This window comes from Hyperolius riggenbachi, chromosome 7 (assembly GCF_040937935.1).
Source record: "Hyperolius riggenbachi isolate aHypRig1 chromosome 7, aHypRig1.pri, whole genome shotgun sequence".
Lineage (NCBI taxonomy): Eukaryota > Metazoa > Chordata > Amphibia > Anura > Hyperoliidae > Hyperolius > Hyperolius riggenbachi.
Window position 1 is genome coordinate 167789350 of NC_090652.1, and position 19640 is coordinate 167808989.

Genomic DNA, 19640 nt, shown 5'->3' on the forward strand with positions numbered 1-19640 from the left:
GAACATCTAGATGTTCGGGTTAGTGCCGAACATGGTCGCGATGTTCGGGTGTTCGAGCCAAACTCCGAACATAATGGAAGTCAATGGGGACCTAAACTTTCGTGCTTTGTAAAGCCTCCTTACATGCTACATACCCCAAATTTACAGGGTATGTGCACCTTGGGAGTGGGTACAAGAGGAAAAAAATTTTTTGCAAAAAGAGCTTATCGTTTTTGAGAAAATCGATTTTAAAGTTTCAAAGGGAAAACTGTCTTTTAAATGCGGGAAATGTCTGTTTTCTTTGCACAGGTAACATGCTTTTTGTCGGCATGCAGTCATAAATGTATACAGATAAGAGGTTCCAGGAAAAGGGACCGGTAACGCTAACCCAGCAGCAGCACACGTGATGGAACAGGAGGAGGGCGGCGCAGGAGGAGAAGGCCACGCTTTGAGACACAACAACCCAGGCCTTGCATGAGGACAAGAAGCGTGCGGATAGCAATTTGCATTTTGTCGCCATGCAGTCATAAATGTAATACAGATGAGAGGTTCAATAAACAATAAACAGTAATTGGTGTTGTCCAGAATGCGCACAATGCGTGGGTCGCGTTCAATGCAGTCCTAGGCCGAAGAGGTCATAGCCTAGGGTCACAAAAACCTGTTTATTTGGGCAATTTCAATGGTGGCGAGTCTGACGTACATAAATCGCAGCAATGGCCGTTAGCAACATCTGAATCTCACGAAATGTCTTATGCAGGTAGAAGACATATTGTTAGACTTGGGCTCCAAAGATGGGTTCCCTACATCTCTGCAAACCAGAGTTACAGGGCTCAAAATTTGGTAAAATCCCCCGTAGGCTTTTATTGGGCCTCCTATTTACAGTTCCAAAATCTCACGTTTTTTCAAAGGGCAGTTGCTCAGCAGTGGCAAATTTTCTAGCATTGTAGGGACCCTTAGGGGGAACATGACTGGTGAGTTTCGGGCCCCTAGGCCAAAGAGGTCATAGCCTAGGGTCACAAAAACCTGTTTATTTGGGCAATTTCAATGGTAGTTATGCTGACGTACATAAATCTCAGCCATGGCCGTTAGCAACATCTGAATTTCACGAAATGTCTCATGCAGGTAGAAGACATATTGTTAGACTTGGATTCCAAAGATGGGGTCCCTACATCTCTGCAAACCAGAGTTACAGGGGTGCAAAATTGGTAAAATCCCCCATAGGCTTTCATTGCCTCCCTATTTCACTTTCCAAAATCTCACATCTTTTCAAAGGGCAATGGCTCAGCAGTACCAAATTTTCTAGCATTGTAGGGACTCTTAGGGGGATCATGACTGGTGAGTTTTGCCACTGCTGAGCCATTGCCCTTTGAAATGGTGTGAGATTTTGGAACGGTAAATAGTAGGCCCAATGAAAGCCTATGGGGGATTTTACCAATTTTGGAGCCCTGTAACTCTGGTTTGCAGAGATGTAGAGACCCCATCTTTGGAATCCAAGTCTAACAATATGTCTTCTACCTGCATGAGACATTTCGTGAGATTCAGACGTTGCTAACGGCCATTGCTGCGATTTATGTACGTCAGACTCGCCACCATCGAAATTGCCCAAATAAACAGGTTTTTGTGACCCTAGGCTATGACCTCTTCGGCCTAGGGGCCCAAAACTCACCAGTCATGTTCCCCCTAAGGGTCCCTAAAATGCTAGAAAATTTGCCACTGCTGAGCAATTGCCCTTTGAAAAGATGTGAGATTTTGGAAAGTGAAATAGGGAGGCAATTAAGGCCTATGGGGGATTTTACCAATTTTGCATCCCTGTAACTCTGGTTTGCAGAGATGTAGGGACCCCATCTTTGGAATCCAAGTCTAACAATATGTCTTCTACCTCGAGGGGAACGCCAGCGCATACCACTAAGGCTGCATCTGAAATGACCACCAGCTCAGTGTGTAGCACCTATATAGACTCTCCACACACTTCGCATTCAATTCAGATGCAAATCATATGCAAATCTGCTACTACTTATCATGCAAACAGGAAACTCAGGAGGAGGGGCTGGGAGCAGCTAACCTGACAGTTACATAGTTACAAAGTTAAGGAAAGGTGGGGGGAAAGGCTGCGCATCCCTAAACACATGCTGCAATTGAATGGTTAATCGCATAGGCAAACACCGCCTCTGCCAGACTGAAAAATGCATGCCCTGCATCTAAGACAAGTGCTAACATTTATTAAACTAGGAGGTACTTTAGCTTCCAATATGGTTTGCATGCAAAGTATATTATACTAGACACTTGCGCCACGGTGAGGCAGACCTCCGGGCAAGTGACCTAACCTAAATTTAAAACCTCAGGAGCAGCTAAGCAGAAAAAAATGTGTAACTTACATTTGGTAGAACAGCGAGGGGAACGCCAGCGCATACCACTAAGGCTGTATCTGAAATGACCACCAGCTCAGTGTGTAGCACCTATATAGACTCTCCACACACTTCGCATTCAATTCAGATGCAAATAATATGCAAATCTGCTACTACTTATCATGCAAACAGGAAACTCAGGAGGAGGGGCTGGGAGCAGCTAACCTGACAGTTACATAGTTACAAAGTTAAGGAAAGGTGGGGGGAAAGGTTGCGCATCCCTAAACACATGCTGCAATTGAATGGTTAATCGCATAGGCAAACACCGCCTCTGCCAGACTGAAAAATGCATGCCCTGCATCCAAGACAAGTGCTAACATTTATTAAACTAGGAGGTACTTTAGCTTCCAATATGGTTTGCATCAGGGGAGGACTGGCCAGGGGGGAAGGGGGGAGATTTCCCCCCAGGCTGCCTCTCATTTAATGATTTAGGGCTGGCACTGTGCCTGGTGAATTCAGGTTTTTGTATAGGCTGAATGAGGGAAATAAACGCCCAATTACAGAGCAATTGTAGGTCGGGCAAGCTAGTAAATATACACAACATGATACAGAGCAGAGGCTTGTTTGCAGGGTCCGTGGGAAAAAAATCTGTCTGGTCTCTCACCATTGTTAACTGCATGTGCACAGCTACATAAGATATTGTCTAGGTTGTAAAGTTTTCGACAGTCCCTAGACTCCAGAAGGGCTGCTTGCAGACAGTCCTTAGACTCCAGAAGGGCTGTTTGCAGGACTTGTGTAAGAGATAGATACCCCGACCGTTGTAACTCAAAATGTATTATGTGCCCCCCCCCGTGAATTTATACTTTACCTGTCACGCTGTCCCTCGAGTGTCCTTGCTGTATTTCCCACGTGACTATCAGCATATAGCACATGGGACACGTGTGTGATGTCATTTGGGCTGGGGCTGCCGTGAAAACGGGCCTCTAGTTTGTGTTTTCCCCCCAGGCCAAAAGTTCCCAGTCCTCCCCTGGTTTGCATGCAAAGTATATTATACTAGACACTTGCGCCACGGTGAGGCAGACCTCCGGGCAAGTGACCTAACCTAAATTTAAAACCTCAGGAGCAGCTAAGCAGAAAAAAATGTGTAACTTACATTTGGTAGAACAGCGAGGGGAACGCCAGCGCATACCACTAAGGCTGCATCTGAAATGACCACCAGCTCAGTGTGTAGCACCTATATAGACTCTCCACACACTTCGCATTCAATTCAGATGCAAATCATATGCAAATCTGCTACTACTTATCATGCAAACAGGAAACTCAGGAGGAGGGGCTGGGAGCAGCTAACCTGACAGTTACATAGTTACAAAGTTAAGGAAAGGTGGGGGGAAAGGCTGCGCATCCCTAAACACATGCTGCAATTGAATGGTTAATCGCATAGGCAAACACCGCCTCTGCCAGACTGAAAAATGCATGCCCTGCATCCAAGACAAGTGCTAACATTTATTAAACTAGGAGGTACTTTAGCTTCCAATATGGTTTGCATGCAAAGTATATTATACTAGACACTTGCGCCACGGTGAGGCAGACCTCCGGGCAAGTGACCTAACCTAAATTTAAAACCTCAGGAGCAGCTAAGCAGAAAAAAATTTGTAACTTACATTTGGTAGAACTTCTTCTACCTGCATGAGACATTTCGTGAAATTCAGACGTTGCTAACGGCCATGGCTGAGATTTATGTACGTCAGCATAACTACCATTGAAATTGCCCAAATAAACAGGTTTTTGTGACCCTAGGCTATGACCTCTTTGGCCTAGGGGCCCGAAACTCACCAGTCATGTTCCCCCTAAGGGTCCCTACAATGCTAGAAAATTTGCCACTGCTGAGCAATTGCCCTTTGAAAAAACGTGAGATTTTGGAACTGTAAATAGGAGGCCCAATGAAAGCCTACGGGGGATTTTACCAAATTTTGAGCCCTGTAACTCTGGTTTGCAGAGATGTAGGGAACCCATCTTTGGAGCCCAAGTCTAACAATATGTCTTCTACCTGCATAAGACATTTCGTGAGATTCAGATGTTGCTAACGGCCATTGCTGCGATTTATGTACGTCAGACTCGCCACTATTGAAATTGCCCAAATAAACAGGTTTTTGTGACCCTAGGCTATGACCTCTTCGGCCTAGGACTGCATTGAACGCGACCCACGCATTGTGCGCATTCTGGACAACACCAATTACTGTTTATTGTTTATTGAACCTCTCATCTGTATTACATTTATGACTGCATGGCGACAAAATGCAAATTGCTATCCGCACGCTTCTTGTCCTCATGCAAGGCCTGGGTTGTTGTGTCTCAAAGCGTGGCCTTCTCCTCCTGCGCCACCCTCCTCCTGTTCCATCACGTGTGCTGCTGCTGGGTTAGCGTTACCGGTCCCTTTTCCTGGAACCTCTTATCTGTATTACATTTATGACTGCATGCCGACAAAAAGCATGTTACCTGTGCAAAGAAAACAGACATTTCCCGCATTTAAAAGACAGTTTTCCCTTTGAAACTTTAAAATCGATTTTCTCAAAAACGATAAGCTCTTTTTGCTAATTTTTTTTTCCTCTTGTACCCACTCCCAAGGTGCACATACCCTGTAAATTTGGGGTATGTAGCATGTAAGGAGGCTTTACAAAGCACGAAAGTTCTGGTCCCCATTGACTTCCATTATGTTCGGAGTTCGGCTCGAACACCCGAACATCGCGGCCATGTTCGGCCTGTTCGGCCCGAACCCGAACATCTAGATGTTTGCCCAACACTAAGCCCTTGGTGGACTAGATTACTGTAACGATCGGTGTCAGCACGCAGAGAGAATTTGATTATTGGTGATCTGCAGTATCACCAAGAATACAGATATATACCTGATTATTGATGATCTGCAGAATCACCAATAATACAGATATAGTACTAACCTCTGGACAACTGTATATATCGTGAGTGTTTGGTGCAACAGTATTTACTTTGAGTAATCCACCTGATGATCAGGTGATCCTTGGCATTGTGGGGAACACTGCTCTTTTGAGAAGCACGAGAACCTTCTAGCAGCCTGAAATCTTCCAAGGGGTGGAGTCTCAGGCTGAAGGTAGGAAGGACCAGTGAGTGAGTGACACCTGAAGGTGGATGTCACTAGCTGATCTGGAGACTATCTCCTAAAGGAGAGAGATAGCTCTCGAGGTCGGGCAAGCCAGGTCGGCAACACAAAGACAGACAAAGTACAAAGACAGAAGGCTGATTCGGTATCCAAGGCAGGCAGGGTTGGCAACAGAAGATCAGATATGCGTGGTACCGAATCAGCGAGCGGAGAGGTAGTCAGGAAAGCAATAGGTCATAACAGATATCAAACAATGCCTAGTCTTGGGTGTGAGGTCCGTGATCTCTACACCCTGGAACTAATCTGATGTATAGCAGAATGATACACAAGTTCCCTAATCTTGGGTGTGAGGTCCGTGGTCTCAACACCCTGGAACTAGTCTGAAGTAGAACACAATAATCGGGGCCGGATTTCTACTTTTTACCGCCCAAGGCCCACTATCACCAGCTCCCCCCTGATAACAGTATTTAACTCCCCCCCCCAACACAGCAGGTATTAGATTGTAAGCTCCTCTGAAGACAATTAGTAAAGTGATGGCAGGGATTACATTATAAACTCCTCTGAGGACAGTTAGTGACATGATGGCAGAGACTAGATTATAAGCTCCTTGGCAAGTGGCACATTCAGTGAGTGACAGGCAACTCAGAAATCACTGTAAGTGTCTGTTCGCTGCCCCTTCATCCCTTCATCCCCCGAGTGCCAGTTCCGAATGTTCGTAGCTGCCCACCGCAATGTGCAAACTCTGTGTAGCAAGATGAATGTTTAGCAGGCTAAGTGCTACTACCACCCTCCTGCCCACAGCCCGCCCCTCACTTTCCTGGCGCCCTAGGCCATGGCCTATGCGGCCTTGCCTGAGATCCGGCCATGACAATAATAACAGAGTAGTAATCTGGCTCAGTGTGAATTCCCAGGTCCTCCTGGTTCAAACACACTGTTGGATCTGACTAAGGTCTGAGTGCTTCCACGTAGTGTTCGCAACGTCAGACAACTTGTGACTGTCCAGCAGTAACTATATATAGAGTAGCACTCCATGTCTAACTGATGGCAGAATGCTCTCCAAAACTTGGATACAAATTGGACGCCCCGATCTGACACTATATTTTCCGGAATGCCATGCAGCCGGAAAATGTGCTGGATGAAGAGATCAGCCAATTCCTGGGCCGAGGGGAGTCGTTTCAGGGGGACAAAATAGGCCATCTTACTGAATCGATCGACTACCACCCAAATGACCGTCATGCCTTCAGACCTGGGCAGTTCGCCCACAAAATCCATAGACAAATTTGTCCACGGCTCATTCGGAACTGGAACAGGCTGCAATGTTCCAACAGGTGCCTGACGGGAGGGTTTGCTCCTAGCACATACTGCACATTCTCTCACATACTCCTTACAGTCTGTTGCCAATGACGGCCACCAAGCACATCTAGCAATGAGATCCTGAGTTCTGGTGGCCCCAGGATGCCCAGCATTCTTGTGGGAATGAAACAGCTGCAACAGTTGTAGGCGAAAAGGCAATGGTACAAACATGACTCCCTCAGGCTTCCCCTCTGGAACATCTTGTTGGAACGGACTTAAAGTGACAGTCCAGTCTTTCCAGGTCTCAGTGGCTGCCAGGACCACTTTCTGAGGGACAATGGTCTCTGGGTCTAAGGGCTGTGCTGTCTCGTGCTCAAAACACCTGGATAAGGCATCAGCCTTGATGTTCTTACTGCAAGGGGTATACGTGATTACAAATCTGAATCTTGAGAAAAATAACGACCACCGGGCCTGTCGGGGGCTAAGTCTCTTAGCACCCTCAATGTACTCCAAATTCTTGTGGTCAGTGTAAACAGTAATGGTATGTTCTGCCCCTTCTAGCCAATGTCGCCATTCCTCAAAGGCCAATTTGATGGCTAGAAGTTCCCTATTGCCTATATCATAGTTTTTCTCTGCGGGTGAAAACCTACGGGAGAAATAGGCACAAGGATGCAGTTTTCCCTGCAAACCAGAACGCTGAGACAGCACAGCCCCTACCCCTACCTCTGAGGCATCTACCTCCACAATAAAGGGAAAGGTGACGTCAACATGTCTCAGTATGGGTGCAGAACAGAACAATTTCTTCAGAGTGGAGAAAGCAGCATGGGCCTCTGGGGACCAGTGGTGAGTATCTGCCCCTTTCTTGGTGAGACTGGTGAGAGGTGAAATCACCATAGAGTACCCCTTAATGAACCTCCTGTAGTAGTTGGCAAACCCCAGGAACCTCTGGAGAGCTTTCAGTCCTACAGGTTGAGGCCACTCCAAGACAGCTGAAACCTTTCCAGGGTCCATAGAGAGGCCAGAGGTCGAGATTATGTACCCCAGAAAAGCGACAGAGGTCACTTCAAAAATGCACTTCTCCAACTTAGCATACAGCATATTTTGTCTTAACTTCTGTAACACAAACCCAACATGTTTCCTGTGTTCTGAGAGGTTGGATGAGAAAATTAGTATGTCGTCTAAGTACACTAAGACGAATTTGCCCAAAACCTCTCTGAAGACCTCATTAATCAGCTCTTGGAAGACGGCCGGGGCGTTACACAACCTGAAGGGCATCACTAGGTACTCGTAATGCCCGTCGGGTGTGTTAAAGGCCGTCTTCCATTCATCACCGTCCCTGATACGCACAAGGTTGTAAGCACCCCTTAAATCCAGCTTCGAGAAAATCTTAGCATTGGTGACTTGGGTAAACAAATCGTCTATTAAGGGCAGAGGATAACGATTTTTTTACTGTGATTTTGTTTAAGCCCCGATAATCAATGCATGGACGGAATCCTTCATCCTTCTTTTTCACAAAAAAGAATCCTGCCCCTGCTGGTGACCGAGTGGGACGAATAAAGCCTTTAGCTAAATTTTCTCGGATGTACTCTTGCATAGCTAATTTCTCTGGCCCAGATAAATTGTAGAGATGACCTCTAGGGGGAATACAACCAGACCTGAGATCAATGGGACAATCAAAAGGACGATGCGGAGGAAGTTTATCTGCCGACTTGGGACAAAACACATCCGCAAATTCTGAACACTGGTCTGGCAACCCCTCCATGTGAATCTGGGTTTTACCCAATGTTACCTTCGCTAGACAATGATGATAACAATGGGTAGACCAGCTCGTTAGCTGACCTGAAGCCCAATTGATCTGAGGGGAGTGAAGTTGTAACCATGGCATACCAAGAATGATCGTGGAGGTTGTCATCCGCAAGACCAGAAACTGTAGATTCTCTCTATGTAACACCCCCACCGCAACCCTTAACTCTGGGGTCTGAGACAGAGGGTGTTTACTCTTCAGAGGAGAGTCATCCACTGCAGTGACCAGAATCTGTTGTTTCAACGGGGAAATAGGAATCCCCAATTTCTTAGCAAACTCGTAATCCATAAAATTGGCTGCTGAGCCAGAGTCAATGAAGGCCGACTACACCTAGGCGGCAGCGTTTCCCGACTTCTTGGGACAATTCTGTACTCTATGACCCTCCTCTGCACAGTATAGACAGAGCTGCTCAGTTTTTCTGCGCCTCTGCTCCACCCAAGACAATTTTGACCGACCAAACTGCATCGGTTCTGGTGAAGGTGAAACGGGTGGGGATGAAACAGATGGAGGCATGGGGTAGGAAACATATCTCACTTTGTTCCTACTCCGAGTCTGTTTTTGGTAACATAGGCGACGATCAACCCTGACTGCTAATGAAATGGCCTCATCAATAGACTTCGCTCAGGATGACCCAACATTAGCTCTGAGACCGCGTCTGATAGCCCTGACAAAAAACAGTCTAGAAGTGCGAATGAGCCCCATCTAGCCGAAACTGCCCATTTTCTGAACTCAGCTGCGTAAACTTCAACCGGATCCCTGCCCTGCCGCAAAGTCTTGAGCTTCCGCTCAGCGGTAGAGGCAATGTCCGGATCATCATAAATTATAGCCATAGCTTTAAAAAATTCCTCAACTGAGGCTAAAGCCTCATTCCCTGGCTGAAGATTATATGCCCAGGTCTGAGAATCCCCTGACAACAAAGTCTTAATGAACGTAATCCTCTGTGCCACGATACCCGAAGAATTAGGTCTCAACTCAAAGTAAGATAACACTCGATTTCTAAAGTTCTGAAAGGCAGATCTGTGGCCAGAAAACCTTTCAGGCACAGGCATGCGTAAGTCTGTCCCTGGAGGAGATCGCAATGTATCCACAGCCGTCTGTAGGACGTGTGCAGATCCAGACAAGGCATTGATCTGGGTCTGATGACTGTCCAGCACTTGGATGAAATTCTCCATCGAGGTGGTGAGTGCATTCAGACGGCTGTTAAGTGTGTCCATTTGGTTTGGGTCTGCCGTTCTGTAACGATCGGTGTCAGCACACAGAGAGAATCTGATTATTGGTGATCTGCAGTATCACCAAGAATACAGATATATACCTGATTATTGATGATCTGCAGAATCACCAATAATACAGATATAGTACTAACCTCTGGACACCTGTATATATCGTGAGTGTTTGGTGCAACAGTATTTACTTTGAGTAATCCACCTGATGAGCAGGTGATCCTTGGCAGTGTGGGCAACACTGCTCCTCTGAGAAGCACGAGAACCTTCCAGCAGCCTGAAATCTTCCAAGGGGTGGAGTCTCAGGCTGAAGGTAGGAAGGACCAGTGAGTGAGTGACACCTGAAAGTGGATGTCACTAGCTGATCTGGAAACTATCTCCTAAAGGAGAGAGATAGCTCTCGAGGTCGGGCAAGCCAGGTCGGCAACACACAGACAGACAAAGTACAAAGACAGAAGGCTTCCACGTAGTGTTCGCAACGGCAGACAACTTGTGACTGTCCAGCAGTAACTATATATAGAGTAGCGCTCTCTGGCGCCACCCCTGAGTGATAGACCAATAGCCACTTGCTCTGAAGTCAGCTGACCAGCCTGGTCAGCTGATCCCCCCCTTGGACATCATAAAAGTTCTGCCTCTCAGCGTGTGCGCGCGTATTCCTGAATCTGTGTGAACTAACAGACCCAGCCACACCAGACGCATGCTGCTGCGTACAAACCGCCGCACTGGACACGGAACCAGCCGCCTTGCTATCAGTACACGCGGCGGCTTTTTCGCGTTCTGTCGCAGTACCAGACACATGCTTCTGCGTACAAACCGCCGTGCTGGACGCGGAATTAGCCGCCTTGCTGTCAGCACACGTGGCTGCTTTTCCGCGTTCTCTCACAATTACCTATTCCTTTTTCTCCTGATGCTGCTCATTGTCTTTGGAGGCCCTCCCGTTCTTGGACCTCTTCTCTCTCCAGCCTCCTGAAATTTCCCCTGAGCAGTGATGAGCGATTCTGAAATGCACATGTGCACGTTCTGAACTGCATATGCACAGTACTGTGCAAACAAAGCTTAGGACTCATGAATGTGATGTTCTGAATGCTCCAACGTGCTGGTGGGAACCTTAAGATATTTGACTGATGGAGGATGGAGGGACCTTGATGGCAACAGCATCAGGAGGCAAATGATTTCTGTTGCGTGGATCGGGGGGTTGACCCTAGAGCTGTGCAGCACTCATGGCTATGTGGACTGTGCAGCCGTGGCCAGCTCAGGTGGCCATATTAGTGCAGGCAGTAGAGCACGACCCGGGTCGTGGGTTTGGGTGCGGCCCGTGGGGGCTATTGAGCGGCGGAGACCTGGCGGAACGGCACGGAGGGCGCGGACGGCATCCTCCATGCCTACAAAAGTGATCCAGGTATTTAACGTTTTTGGACATTTGGCCTCGGAAGTCCTTTAAGTGCTCTGTACTGCAGTGATGCTGGAGAAGTCTGCAGAGCCAGTTCTGCTCCATCAGGGATGGACAGAGTGAGCTGAGACTGGGAGCACACTCATCTGTCGATTTCCTGTATGCGTTTTCTGCATACCATGTGTGTCTGTATGTGTGAAAACATGCATGTTTTATCACAAAAGCTAATAAAATGATAGAGAAAATGCGTGCAGTGCTTCACTGCTGTCTGTTTTTATCTACATGGGGAAAACACATTCAAGTGTGCACTAGTCAATTCAATAACATTGGTTCTCAGTTTATCTGTGCAGAAAGCAAGGGGAGCCCCCACCCAAAGTTTTGCAGGGGGGCCCTGTGATTTCTAGTTACGCCCCTGTTCCTGAATAGTAAGGAGAATAACCACGTCATCAGTTTACACAACTAGGGACCAATTTATGTGCAATTCAGAATTACCCTATCCCTAGAGTTATCCAGTGGAGGCTGCAGGTTTAAAAACACACGCCTGATATTGATGTAATCTTTGCTGGTTTGAAAGGTCCTTAGCTCTAGACAGAGATTGATGATGGCATGACGCCTCGCAAGTAGGCCTTAATTGTATTCCATACAATGAGAGGGGTTACAGAGTCCACATTGTTATCAGAAAACCCAAAAAGTCTGTGATCAGACAGTGTAGATACAATATGTAACCAGTAAAGGTAGCCATACATCTACCGATTCTGATTCAATTGACTAAGTGACCGACTTTATTAAAGTGAATTGGAACCGCATTTAAAAAAATGAGACAGATAATTACCCAAGGAGAGGAAAGGCTCTGGGTCCTATAGAGCCTTCCCGCTCCACTCCTGGTCCCCTCGTTCCAGTGCTGGCTCACCTGGTAGCAGTATTTGACCAAATTAGTCAAATACTGCTTTACCCAGCCGAAGGAGGCTTCAGAGGTCTTCAGGGAGGCCGAGTGCTCCTAAAGAAGGGCGGCTCTGTACTGCACCTGCGCAAGCACGCTCTCTTGCACACTCACGACTGTGCCGTATGGAGCCGCACGTCTTCGGGGGGAAACGGCTCCCGAAGACTTCCAAATACCCTTTTGGCGGGGGATTGAAACGGGGGGAGCCAGCACAGGATAGAGGGCACCGAGAGAGGAGATGGAAGGCTCTATACAACCCAGAGCCTTCCCTCTCCTTAGGTAAGTATTTGCTTCATTTTTTTTAAAATGCGGTTCCCATTCACTTTAAGGAATCAACTTCAGTATGGTTGATTGAAAGCCGATTAACTAGCGGCCCACACACTACAGGCAATATCATATGCGATTCACCTTCACTAATTGATCTGAACGATGTTGTGTCTCTATGATCTGAATGCAATAATCAATTCAGAGTTGATAGAATCACATGTAAACAAGCCAATTCCTGTGCGATCGGTCGATATCTTGCATCCCGCTTGATCGACTAAGCTGGTCGATTCGACGTGGAATCAGCCACTTTTCATCGGTTGGGAATGCTGGAACACACACTCAATTCCTTCTTGATTCTATAAAAATGATTAATCGAATGGTCAATGCTACAGCAAAATTGCCCACCAAGCACTTTATATCTTCTGCTCCTGTCTAATCCCTAACTGAATTATCAAGAGATAATGATCAGAGAGATTCCTAATGCAAATTCCACCTCAACCACCCAGAGAAGAAATTAGTTGTTAGTCAAATCTATACAGGGTACTGACGTGTCGTGGTTGACATTCGTTTTATTCCTCACTTCAGTGTAACATCATATAATCCAATCTTATTGACAATTCTACCCAATGGCATATACTTGCCTGGTGGCATTTGTGATAGATATCTATTTATCTCGTGCATTATTACCTCATTGAAAATCAAAGCACCACCACAACATGTTTCAAAACAAGTCTGAGAACTTTTGTGGTAAAGTGGGGGTGGTATATAAATTGATGCAATCTTTTTTTTTTATCAATCTTGCAATACAAAATTACATATCTAACATTACAATCTTTAACACAATGGGCTCTATTCACAATACTTCTCACAAAAAAAAGGTCTTATTCATCCCCTAACTGATAAAAATAACCTTTCAGCACACTTACAAGCAAAATAATTACTCAAAGTAATTGATTAGCTTCATTTCAATATTACTTTTTTCCCCTTAATTATAGTATATCTTTGCTCTTTGGAAGCTTAACCACTTGAGGACCACAGTGGTAACCCCCCCCCCCCCCCCCCCACACACACACACACACACACACACACACTAACCAGTCTGTTTTTTTCATAATTGGCCACTGCAGCTTTAAGGCCACGCTACAGGGCCACACAACACAGCACACGAGTGATCCCCCCCCGAGCTCTTTGTTGGTGGGGTCTGATCGCTCCACAGTTGTTTATTAATCTTTTTATAAATATTTATTTTATTTATTTTTTAATAAAAATGGCTTTTTTTATTGTGCTTCCCCTGCTCCCTCCCTCCCCCCGCCAGCCAATCAGGGTGATTAGCTGTCATGGGCTTCAGCCTATGACAGCCGATCACTGCCCAGCCTATGGAGGGGACAGCCGTGTCACACGGCTGCCCCCAGTACAGCGCTGCTACCGATCGCAGCGCTGTACATGTAAATAGTAACTAACAGACTGAAGGTGGGGCAGAGCTCCGCTCGCTAAGTGGGAGATGCGCACGCACCCTGCGCGCGATCTCCTGCAAACTGCAGCCCCATGACTTGACGCCGATCGCGGTTAGGCGGTCCTGGGGCTGCCGCCGCGGCAACGCACATCAGCGTTAGGCAGTCGGCAGGTAGTTAAAAATGTTACATAGATAAGATGAAAACAGAGGAAAACGTGTGAAAAAGCTTTGTGAATTATGCCCAATGTATCAGTGTATAGACCAGACTTTCAATAATTTTATTTGTAAAAATATTTCCCTAATATGAAAATACATTTCTTTGCAGATGTGATGCGGGTTATAGCGGTTCAAAATGTGAAAAAAAGGACTTCAATGTGTTATATGTGGTCCCAGGCCCAGTACGTTTCCAGTATGTTTTAATAGCAGCAGTGATTGGATCCATTCAGATTGCCATAATCTGTGTCGTAGTTCTCTGCATTACAAGGTTTGTATTATTTATTTCAGATAATGAATATATTTTCATAGCTAGGAAATGTTTCTCGTGACGAACTAAGCTAACACAGGAGGCTCCCAAAACACTATACAATAGTTAAAAAAAAAACATTTAAAACAGAAGGTCTGTTCACACCACAGAACATGTACTATAACAACAACAACAACAACAAATAACATTTGTAAAGCGCTTTTCTCCCGTGGGACTCAAAGCGCATAAGCATGGCTCCGACCATCGTGGTACAGGGGAAGAATTTTATAAATCTGGAAATGCCAGGCTAAACAGGTGGCTTTTCAGTCTGGATTTGAATAGCTCCAGGGATGGTGCTGTCTTTACTGGGTGTGGTAGGGAGTTCCAAAGAGTAGGGGCAGCATGACAGAAGGCTCTGTCTCCAGATTTTTTGAGGTGCACTCTGGGAGTGACCAAGTTTATAGAACTTGCTGATCTGAGGTTGTGAGAGGTGTGGTGCAGCTTCAGCAAGTCCTTCATGTATCCAGGGCCCAGATTGTGCAGGGATTTGAATGTCAGCAGTCCAATCTTGAAGAGTATTCTCCATTCTACTGGTAGCCAGTGCAGTGAGCGAAGGATCGGTGTAATGTGACAGTGGCGAGGCTGGTTTGTTAGCAATCTGGCAGCAGCATTCTGCACTAATTGCAGGCGACGCAAGTCTTTTTTGGGGAGGCCAGCATAAAGGGCATTGCAGTAGTCCAGCCGTGATGTGATGAAGGCGTGGACTAGGGTTTGAAGATCCTCTGGGGGAATCAGATGTTTAATCTTTGCAATGTTCTTCAGATGAAAGAAGGAAGATTTAACTACAGATGAAATTTGGTTTCTGAAACTCAATTCCCCATCGATTAGTACGCCAAGGCTGCGCACAAGGTTGGAGCTGTTTATGTCTGAATTCCCAATCCTGATTGGTGTTGCTTTAGGATAGAGCTGTTTTGATGGCGAGCACTGGCTTTGGACAAACAGGACCTCAGTTTTGTCAGCATTCAGTTTCAACCAGTTATCATTCATCCATGCCTGAAGCTCAGCTAAGCAAGAGTTTATTTTTGGGGTAGGGTCTGTTCCACCAGGTTTGAAGGACAGGTATAGCTGTGTGTCATCGGCGTAGCAGTGGTACGTCAGGCCATGTCGTTGGATAAGTGTACCGAGTGGCAACATGTAGATTGCAAACAGCAGAGGGGATAGGATTGATCCTTGTGGCACTCCGAATTGTAGAGGTGCAGGTTTGGACATTATAGGTCCTAGGGATACTCTCTGTGTTCTGTCAGTCAGGAATGATCTGAACCACTGGAGGACTGATCCACTGATGCCACAGTACTCCTGCAGTCTGTTAAGCAGGATTTCATGGTCAACTGTATCAAAAGCAGCTGAGAGATCCAACAGGATTAGGATGGAGCATTCCCCTCTGTCCCTTGCCATGAGCAGATCGTTGCAGACTTGGATGAGGGCTGTTTCACAGCTGTGGTGTTTCTTAAAGCCAGATTGTAGAGGGTCCAGGATGTTGTTTACTGACAGCCTGGTTTCAAGTTGCAGATAGACAGCCTTTTCAATAACTTTACCTAAGAAGGGGAGGTTGGAGACAGGTCTGTAGCTGCTCATAGCATCTGGATCCATGGAAGGTTTTTTGAGAAGGGGCTTGATGATTCCTTCTTTTAGAGAGGTAGGAAACCTCCCTGCTTGCAGAGAGCAATTTACTATTTTGTGAAATGCTGGACCAAGCAGGTCAGGGCATTTCAGCATATGTTTAGTTGGTCCAGGGTCCAGGTCGCAGGTTGTCTGGTGGAGACGACAGAGGGTGTCTGAGATCTCTTCCTCACTAATACTTTTGAAATCAGTCCAGGGTGTTAGGTTGTTTTTGCAGCTATTTCCATTAGTTGCATGAGTCTTGGGTGCTGTGGACTGAATGAGAGACCGAATAGAAGATACTTTGTCAGCAAAGTAGCAGGCAAATTTCTCACATAGCTCCTTTGAGGGAGTTATAGTGGGTTTTAGACAGGATGGATTACATAGTCTATCAACTGTGCGGAATAGTTGGGCTGGTCTGTTGGCGGCCTTTGCGATCTCCTGTGATAGGTAGGAGGATTTTTTCTTGGTGATCGCATTTTGGTAGCTTTCCCGGTGAGAGACAAGGGTGTGTTTATCTTTTGAATTCTGAGATTTTCGCCACTTCCTTTCTAGTCTGCGCACTTCTTTCTTTAGGTCCTTTAGTGAGCTGTCAAACCACCGTGCATGGTGAAGTGGTGTAGATCGTTTGATGCGAACTGGAGCGAGGGCGTCATAGGCAGATGACACTGCATGGTTGTAATTCAGGACCATGGAGTCTGGGTCTGCGCAATGATTGGTTAATGCATCGAAGTTGAGGATATTCTGAACGTGCTGGGGTGAGACATCTTTCAGTGAACGGTATTTTATGAGTTCTATAAAACATTATTACTGGGCATGGGGCAACACATGGCCACACATGTTGTGCTCTGATGCATCCATCTCCAGAGGGGCTATATAAGGGACAAATAACTAAAAAGGTATTCAATGTCAGAGTTTGCAGGTTTCAACAAGCACCATTCAAATAACTGAAAAATCCTTATGTCCAAATGTACTGTACCACCATTATTATGAAGCAACCCACAAAATATATTTAACAGAAAGATGAACTGAAGAAAAAATGTGAATTTTGCTTTTGCTCATATTTCTGTATTTGAAGATCAGCTCCACATTGGTTTTACATATTCTAACCTGGATAACATTTTCCATATACATTAGCCTGTGGAACTGTGTAAAGATAAAGAACTAATCTGATAACTGGTCTTTCCATCAGTTTCTGTACAGTTACAAATCTTTTGGTTTTCAGGTGAGCAGGATAAGATGATACTTAAAAGATGTTACTTAAAAGTATGTGGTCAGGGCAGAAAAACAAAACTACTACAATTGACCTGATTTTAAAGGTATATGAAGAGAATGCCTTCTACATCCCTGCTTTATTGCTTGGCCAGTTGGAGAGTTGTGTTCTGCAAGATTCTTCTAAGTCATGGATTCCCTGAGAAGAATGACAAGAATTTGTATTTTTTACCAACAAGTCAACCTTGTAGGACTTCTAATTGTACTCTTTCCATCACTGCAATAAGTAAGAAAGGGCAAGTGTCTGTATTTTGCATGTTTTCAAAAGAATAATCAAAAATTCACTACCCGGTGCATGGATCAGGTCATTTGAGCATTGGAATAAGCAGGCATCTAATAGATGCCTCTTTTACTGGTAATCGGGCACTCAATTGGTGAGTTAGGCACCCAAAGCAGATAGTAGCCAATTGGCTACTACATAGGAAATAATGGCTGTAGCCAGTCGTAGATGGTCGGCCACAACTAGAGGTCATTCGGGTGATGGGGTTAGTGTTAGGAATTAGGATGGGGAGAATAGTTTTAGGCACCTGAAGAGATGAGGTTAGTGTTAGGCATAAGGGGTGTGTGTGTGTGTGGGGGGGGGGTAGTTTAAGGCACTAGGAGGAAACATTCCGAATGGATGTCGGGTAAGTGCATAGTAAAATATTGGTATTGTAAATTAATTGTAATTAATATAAAAATAAATAAATATTGGTATTGTAAATTATTGTAAACCACTGCCCAACGTATGTAGTGGCAGTGCTACATGTACTGCAGGGGTACTATGTAATATACTCAGACAAGTATCTGTGGTGTGCAGTCATAGTGTGTGCCATGGGCACTGGCATTTAGGGGTGCAGATTGACTGCTGCAGCCATGTGAGAGCTGAGCTATCAGCTCAGTTATGTGTGAGTTTTCCTCACATTACCCACATCTTGGACAGAGATCTTCCTGCTCTGTCCTCTTTCTAGAGCAGAGGCTCAGAATGCAGCAGGAAGGGAGGAGGGGTACAGCAGCCCACAGATACCTGGAGGAGGAGAGAAAGACACAGATGAAAGTAGAAGTTTGGAATGCATCTTGCATGATCATCTTCTCCTGGAAGTGTATAGCTTGAAGTATGTGGGAACCTGAAGCTGGCACTGCTGCTTCTAGCAAATAAGTAGCAATGCGTAGAATTTGTTTCACGTACAGCTGCCAACTTTTTCACTTATTTAACCACTTCTTGATGAGACGCCGCATTAAAACGTCTTGTTGGAGCCTGTCAACAGACGTTTTCATGCATCGCTCGCTCCCACCGCCGCTGTGCATGCATGCATGTCCCCCACTGTTATCCGTTAAGAGATCGGGATTCACTATTGGGGAAGGAGAATCAGCATTCCCGTACACAATGCCTAGAATGAATGGATCAGGGGCCATGTCCATTCATAAAACGGGAAGCAGTTAGAGGGCTTGATTCACAAAAGCATGCTAACACAGTTAGCATGCCTAAAAGTTTTGCACATGCAAACTAGGGTGCTAAGTAGTTTGCACGGGCAAAGCTGTTACTTATTGCGCGCTATTTGGTGCGCGTGAAACGTTGCACCGGTGTGTGCGAAACGTCGCATCGTCCGTGTGCATAGTACGCTTATCAGGATATTTTACACACGGACGGTGCAATGTTTTGCGTGCACAGGTGCGCCATTTTGCGCACACCACGCAGCGCCAAACTTTGCACATGCATATTAGCGCGTGCAAAGCCACTTTGCACGTGCTAAGGGGCTTTTCACTAGTGTGCTAACACTTAGCACGCTTTAGTGAATCAAGCCCAGAAGCTCCTGAAATGTAAACAAAAACAAAGTGAACACTTCCTGTAAAAAGAGAGTGTTTGCACCGCCATCTAGTGGCCAAAAAGTAAAAATTTTACACACACACATACATAGACATACACTTATAATTAAAAATTAATAAAATGAATCCCTTCCACTTCCACTTCCAAAGACCCTTTAAAAAAAAAAATCTCCCCCTTTAAAAAAAAAATACATAAATAGGGACTCAGCTTTTTTAGTCTGTATTTTATGAGGGTATATTACTATTATTTTACTAGATAGAGGCTTGTAATTACAAACTGGACTAAAAAAAAAAAAATTACACCGATATTTTCAAATATTATATTGTCGCCATACATTGAGATAAGGACATCATTTAAACGGTTTAATAACGGGACACATGTGCAAATGAAGTGTTTGGGTTTTATCCACAGAAGAACATTTTATTTTAAAACTATAATGGCTGAAAACTGAGAAATAATGCATTTTTTAAAAAATGTTATTCCTGTTAAAATGCATTTATAATAAAATAATTCTTAACAAAATGTACTAACTACAGAAAGCCTAGTTGGTGGCAAAAATAAAACAAGTCATAGATCATTTTGTTGCGATAAGTAGAAGTCATTGGCGAATAAAAG

General features: G+C 45.3%; 1 protein-coding gene across 4 annotated transcripts in view; it reads left to right on the forward strand.

Moving 5' to 3' along the window:
- Window positions 1-19640, forward strand: part of TMEFF2 (transmembrane protein with EGF like and two follistatin like domains 2) — a 1019708-nt gene that overhangs the window by 940978 nt on the left and 59090 nt on the right. For all 4 annotated transcript variants that reach the window (XM_068244852.1, XM_068244856.1, XM_068244854.1 and 1 more), the window contains exon 9: window positions 14150-14308. In XM_068244852.1, the coding sequence (XP_068100953.1) occupies window positions 14150-14308 (159 nt within the window). The remainder of the gene's footprint in view (window positions 1-14149; window positions 14309-19640) is intronic.